Source organism: Lactuca serriola, chromosome 1, assembly GCF_051521515.1.
Source record: "Lactuca serriola cultivar US96UC23 chromosome 1, Lser_US96UC23_V15, whole genome shotgun sequence".
NCBI classification, from domain to species: Eukaryota; Viridiplantae; Streptophyta; class Magnoliopsida; order Asterales; family Asteraceae; genus Lactuca; species Lactuca serriola.
In genome coordinates, this window is record NC_136408.1 from 123,924,460 (window position 1) to 123,931,608 (window position 7,149).

Sequence of the window (7,149 nt, forward strand, 5' to 3'; positions counted from 1 at the left end):
ACATGAAGAAGGTTGGAATGGAATTGAAAGAAAATAAAATGAAATTTAGGTAGAATGAAATTGAATTGGATTTAAGATTTGATGGTATTATTTATAAGTAATCAAAAATATTCTCTTTAACCCTTCAAAGAGGGACTAAGACATCATCTTCAACACATGCATTTTGGACGTGATATACAACTTATGTGAGTCTGTTATCAATACAACGACATAATGACCTCATCGATGGTACCATCGGTACTGCCAACCCAATCCTCCGAAGTTGCTACCATTCTGTACACCCTAACAAACACCAAATTTACTCGTATGAACTTTGTGTTTTTAGTTAATTTGGTATTTATGAACAATGACAGTAGGTTTCTATGTCTTTTTGACACTCTAAAGTCATTAAACTTTTTTTGCTAGCTACCTTAGATATCAAAAAATAATGTGAAAATCTGTTTTGATGAGTTGTAAATATCAAATCTAAGTAAAAAAACAAATTCAATGAGTAAATCGGTATAAATACAATAATTTAGTGTACAATTTCAATCTTAACTTGTTTAATGAATGAAAAACTATTTATAAAATTAAAAGAAATTTTTAGTAAAAATTATTAAAATAAATATTTGTAAAATTAATCAGTAAAGATTTAAGTTAGTTTGTCGTTTTCAAAAAAGTAAAAAATCAAAAATATCAATATATGGATTTGTTCAGCAAAACTAACTTTTAGAGGGTAACAGGTAGTGAGTAGTAGATATTAAGTAACGGGTAACGTTTTAGACTTGGAATGTTTTGTTAAATTAAATAGTAGAAACTGTAGTGTCAATCGATGTTTTTTTGTTCAAAATGGAGTTTTTTGATAAACGCTAAAATTTAGAAATCGAGAATATTTAAGCAATGTTTTTGTATATAAGTAACTAGTTTATAACTCGTGAGAACCACGGTTATAAAATTAATTAAACATTTATAATAAAAATTTATAATTATTAAATAATTATTTTAAATAAGTCATTTTAAATAAATTATTAATTGAGAGATATATATCAAATTTTTAAAGTTATTATAACCTCAAATTTAACATATAATTTGGAAATGTAAATTTGAATTTTGAAATCAATTGTCTTATATATCTACATGACACATGACATTATATTAATAAGAAGTTGTATTAGAGTGACACTTGCAAAAAAATATTAAATGTAATAATTTATTAGTCTACTAGGTGTGGGCAACATGTTATCACATGTTACCACACCCAAAAGGTGTCATGTCAGCTTCCTACTCATACATGCTGTTATAACATCCAAGGTGGAAATGGACAACATCTAATAACATGTGATAACACCAATTATTTTCCATTTTTTTAAAAAAAAAATTTGATGTTTTTTTCTATATTTCGAATTTGTTTTTTATTTATTTATTTATATTTGAAAAGTAAAAAATAAAATTTTAATAAATCTTAAATTAAAAACAACATTAAAGAAATTACAACAAAACACAAAAATATTAAAAAATCTAAAAAAAACAAAAAAAAAAAAAAGATGATAAAACCTACATTTTTTGCCCTAAAAATTCATCTTCATCTTCGTGACCAACATAGATGTAATCTGCCAAGTCTTCACGGAGTTGCTTGTGTTTTCGCTGATCTTGAATATCTACCACTCTATGTAAATATTCTGATGTCACTGGTTGAAATTGCACATGTTTTGGTTCCGTAGGAGAATACGTTGCAATATTGCGTCCTTTATCTTCAACAACCATGTTATGCATTATGATACATGCATACATGATATATCGTAGAGTATCTAACTCATAAGGTCTCGCCGCATTTTTTAACAATGTGTCATTTTGATTTCAAAATCTCAAAAGCACGTTCAATGTCCTTACGTGCTCCTTCTTGTCGTCTCTTGAAATATTTGTCCCTTGGATCTATTGGGTGTCGAAACGCCTTCACAAACATAGAATATTATGGATATATTCCATCTGTAAGGTAATACCCGAACTTATATTCATTTCCTTTCACTGTGAAAGGAGCATCTGGGGCTTTTCCTGACAAAAGATCGTCAAATATCGGTGATTGATCGAGAACGTTAACGTTGTTGTTAGAACCAGCAACCCCGAAAAAAGCATGCCAAATCCATAAATATTGTGAAGCAACAACCTCTAATACCAACGAAGACACTCCATGATGACCGCTCGAATACTGGCCTTTCCACACCACGGGGCAATTTCTCCATTTCCAGTGTGTGCAGTCAATGCTCCCAAGCATACCCGGAAAACCATGTCTTTCTTCATGCGCCGTATATAATTGTTGCATATCATGCAACGAAGGTTTGCATAAGTATTGGTCACCGAAGGTTTCGACAACACCTCTTGCCAATAAATACAAACTTTCTCGTGCAGTCCTCTCAGACATTCTCATATAATCGTCAACAGAATCGGGCGACTCCCCCATTGCCATAAGTTTAATTGCAACAACACATTTTTGCAACCCTGTGAATCCTCGTTTGCCTCTGACATCATATCTCATTTAGAAAAATTCATACCTAAATAAATATTAAACACGTAAAAATTATATTTATTTTTATCTAAAAGTAACATTTTATAAATTATAAAAGTTGAAACAAACGATACCTAAATATATAGTAAACAAACGATACCTAATTAAATATTAAACATGTAAATTTGTATTTATTTTATCTAAAAGTGACATTTTGTAAATTATAAAAGTTGAATCAAACGATACCTTGCTTCCATAGCGTTGGCTATCATTTCAAAGACATTTTTTCGCAAACAAAATCTTCTTTTGAAATCGCGTGGCTGGTAGACACAATTTTCCGCAAAGTAATCGTTAACTAGCCGCCGATGCCCTTCCTTACGATCTCTATTTAACGCCGCACGTCGCGTGAGTAGTGGAGCTGGATCTGGCTGTAGTAGGCTGTCTGTATAATAGTGGTACATCATACTCACGAACAAATCGTCTTCGTCGTTATCATCATTATACGGATGGGCCGGATCAAATTCATTCATAGTTGGTTGATTTTTGTGTTTGTGTTTTGAGTGATATAGAAATAGAGAAATATGTGTAGCAAAAAGAATGAGGTATATATATAAAATGAAAATGCAATTAGTAATTTTTTTTTTATTGGTATTGTTTTTAAACGGTTTGAATTTGTAAACGGTCCAATTTTACGCATTACGAAATGTTACCACAATCACGCGACGTAGCATGACATGCGATAACGGGAGGGAGGGCGGTGTTCCCCCGTTATGGCGCTGCCACATCGGATAACGCCACACGGGCGTTGCCCACACCCGCCCCTCTTAGAATATGGATGGATAAGTTTAATTTAATGTAAACAATATTTTAAACTTAAATTTAATTGAATATAAACTTTACTAGTCGTAAATATCATTAATTTCAATTCTATATATATACAAACACCAAACATACTCGTTCATAACTAAAAGCAAAACGTCAACTCTAACAAATTTCCCGATGACAATGCCGCATAATCAGAACTATTCTGAATTCACTTATGAATTTCCGCCAATATCTAATTGCAATACATTTGGCCGGGAAAACCAAACTATAGTCTCGGACTTGGACGGAACTTTGCTCCGGGGACGTAGTTCATTTCCTTATTTTGCCCTCGTTGCATTTGATGTTGGTGGAGTTTTGCGACTCCTCATTTTGCTTCTTGCTTCTCCCATCGCCGGAATTCTCTATTATTTCATTTCAGAGTCTGCCGGGGTCCGTGTTATGATATTTGCCACCTTTGCCGGAGTGAAGGTTTCTGACATTGAATCTGCGGCGCATGCCGTCTTGCCAAAATTTTACGCGGATGACCTCCACCCGGAGGCCTGGGGCTTGTTCTCGGCTTGTGGGAAGAGGTGTGTTTTGACAGCGACTCCGACTGTAATGGTGGAGCCCTTCTTGAAGGAGTTTTTAGGTGTCGATTTGGTGATGGGTACGGTGATTCATAGTTGGAAAGGAAGAGCTACCGGACTTGTTAATAAACCTGGAGTTCTCGTCGGAAGTAACAAGGCTGACGCTCTTTTGAAGGCTTTTAAAGACGCGTCACCACCGGAGTTGGCACTTGGTGACCGGAAAACTGACTACCCATTCATGAAATTATGCAAGGTCATAACCAAAACCAATAAAAAATGTGTTATTTCCTTTCATTTTTCATAACATTTATACTTGAACTATATTTATATAAAAAAAAAACTACTCATCTTAAACCAAAAAATATATTGGTATTACAGCAAACTTATCTCCTGGAAGCCCATTAATTGAAATCAGGATCGGTTGGGATAGAAGAATGTATATATTAAGTATAATTACTATGATACTACATATGATAATATCCTAAAAAATAACATTAAGAAGATATATGGTAACAATTTTTTTCGATATACAACTTTTATTTCGACTTGTGATCCACTTACGACATAAATATCAACCTTAAACGGAATGATATCGAGAAAAATAATGTTATTATACAACTAAAAAAAGAGATTGGAGTTTTGGAAACACAAATAGATAGTTTGATATGGTTACGTTGACTTAGATATTTCATAATCAACTAATTAAAGTCATCTTCTTTAACTTCAGGAAGGTTATATAGTTCCACCAGCCACAGCGGAAGTTCAGGCTGTAACAGCAGACAAGTTGCCAAAACGAGTGGTGTTCCACGACGGCCGATTAGTCAATAAGCTTACCCCATTCATGGCTCTAGTCACCATTCTTTGGATTCCGGTAGGTTTCCTCCTTGCATGTCTACGTATAGCCGCCGGTATGTTCCTCCCCATGAGTATAACGTATTACGCTTTTTGGGCACTCGGAATGCGAGTCATAGTTAAAGGATCACCACCTCCGGCGGCTCAAAAGTCAACCGGCCAAACTGGCGTCCTATTCGTCTGCTCCCACCGTACCCTCCTAGACCCGGTTTTCCTCTCCGCAGCCCTCGGCCGTCCAATCCCCGCCGTCACGTACTCTCTTTCAAGACTCTCGGAGATAATGTCTCCTATCAAAACTATCCGGTTAACCAGGGACCGGACCACCGATGCCAACATAATCAAGAAGCTTCTACAAGAAGAAGATTTGGTCATATGCCCCGAAGGAACGACCAGTAGAGAACCAATTCTGTTCCGGTTTTCAGCTCTGTTTGCAGAACTCACAGACGACCTGGTTCCGGTGGCTATGTCAACCAAGATGTCCATGTTTCACGCCACTACCGTAAGAGGGTGGAAATCAATGGATACATTTTACTTCGCGATGAACCCTAGTCCAACTTATGAAGTTACTTTCTTGAACAAGTTACCCTATGAATCAACTTGTAGAAACGGGAAACTGAGCCACGATGTCGCAAATAATATACAACAAATGATCGCCTCTAGTTTGTCGTTTGAATGTATGAATTTCACGAGGAAAGATAAGTACAGAATGTTGGCCGGATATGATGGCAGTTGCCGGAAAATCGTGTGAGCTAGGCTGGGTATGGCAATCGTTAAACTATATGTAGTAGCATAATTAAATTATGTAGTATTTGTTAATACATATTTATGTCAGCTTTAACCATAGCCATGGAGGTTAGGCTAAGTATGAAACTATCCTGTCACTTTCAATAATAGTGCCATACATATTTATGTCAGCTTTAACCATAGCCATATATAGACGATTTACATCAAAAACGGTTAGAAAATTGTGTTGATAATTTGCCATCTTCAACTTCACCATGCCATTTATTTATTTTTTATGTTATGTTTTTTTATCGTCAATTTAATGTGCTTCTAAACTCCTGTCTATGTCTTTAATGACTTTAAATCTTTGACTTTTTAATTGAGAGAATCACCATCCTATTCACGTTTCATACCATCATGTCTGCATCATTTGAAATCTTGTATCAGGTTCTTTTTAGAACTCTTCGGATTCTGTTCCACACAGCACTTAGACTTGTCATTCAAACAATTTTTACCTTTTATTTTTTTCAAATGATTTTTTTGAGAAATTTGGTATAGTTTTTTTTATTTTCTTTTTTTAACTTTGATTTTTCTTTTAAAACTTTGATTTATGAATTTATTACAATTTCTTTTTTATAGTTTCAACAATTTTTCATAACTTCATTCTTTTAAAAAGTCGTTTTTTTTTTTTTTTTTTTTACCTTTTATTTTAATAAAAAATTTCAGTTTGAATTATATTTTTTAACATGTGTGATTCTTTTATAAATTTTCTAGACATTTTTTATAGTTTTTTCTTAATTTTTTTTATAATTTTCTTTTTTTATGTTATTTAAAATTAGTTTTTTTTTTTAAATTATGATAGCTTCTTTTACATTTTTTATATTTTTTTACATGTTTTTTTAGCATTCTTTCAATGTTTTAAAACTGGATTATTAAAAATTCGATGTTGAAAACTATTTTCAGTTTGTAAAATCAGTTTATTTAAATTTCAGTTTACTGCAACAACTTGTAGACGTTAAAAAACAAACAAACTTTTTACAGGCTGCAACCGTTTGGTCAACATCTTCTCATGCAGAGAGTTGTAAATGTGATCCGCGGACTTCATGAATTTCGCTTCGAAAAAACAAAAAACACCTAAATCTCCGATAGAAAAGTGCTACCATAACAATACTACGACATCTTTATTACATGTTCAGTACCACACCACTAACTAAGGGAAATGATTACCACTCCACAATTATTTATATTTTTGTTTAATTCAATTAAGTAAAAAAAACATAATTTTTAAAATTAAACAACCATTTTACGAATTTTCTAGATCACACACACTCCATATAATTTTGTATTAGCAAATCAACTAAACCCCAAAAAAATTACTCCATATTACAAGAAAGAAAATTTAACCCCAAAAAAAATTAGCCCACTAAAAATATGTCTAGCCCACTTAAATTTAACTAAGCCCAACCTTGCCCTATTTCCTACATTCATTCTGATTGCAACTATCCAAAAACTGTAGCCTCTACTTTTCTTCTTCTTTTTGTTTCTTGTTTGCATGTTACAATTGTTGTAATTCTTTTTCCGACGAGCACATAGATGGATTTCCGACAAGTTCCTTCAAGAACAACGACCATTTTTGTGACCGATTGGAACAAACAAATCACATTAGTTGTGATAACACGTAGAGCTCTCCACTCCATACCA

General features: G+C 33.4%; 2 protein-coding genes across 2 annotated transcripts; one reads left to right on the forward strand and one right to left on the reverse strand.

Annotated features, from left to right (window-relative positions):
• Positions 1 to 1,948: 1,948 nt before the first annotated feature.
• Positions 1,949 to 3,012, reverse strand: LOC145061183 (uncharacterized). Its single transcript, XM_079008587.1, has 2 exons — positions 2,729 to 3,012; positions 1,949 to 2,495 (listed from the first exon to the last, which is right to left on the reverse strand). Exons 1-2 carry the CDS (start codon positions 3,010 to 3,012, stop codon positions 1,949 to 1,951), a joined length of 831 nt encoding a protein of 276 aa, XP_078864713.1.
• A 448-nt stretch (positions 3,013 to 3,460) lies between these two features.
• On the forward strand, positions 3,461 to 5,679 carry LOC145098258 (glycerol-3-phosphate acyltransferase RAM2-like). Its single transcript, XM_079035912.1, has 2 exons — positions 3,461 to 4,126; positions 4,601 to 5,679. Exons 1-2 carry the CDS (start codon positions 3,482 to 3,484, stop codon positions 5,471 to 5,473), a joined length of 1,518 nt encoding a protein of 505 aa, XP_078892038.1. The 5' UTR covers positions 3,461 to 3,481; the 3' UTR covers positions 5,474 to 5,679.
• The last annotated feature ends 1,470 nt before the right edge of the window (positions 5,680 to 7,149 follow it).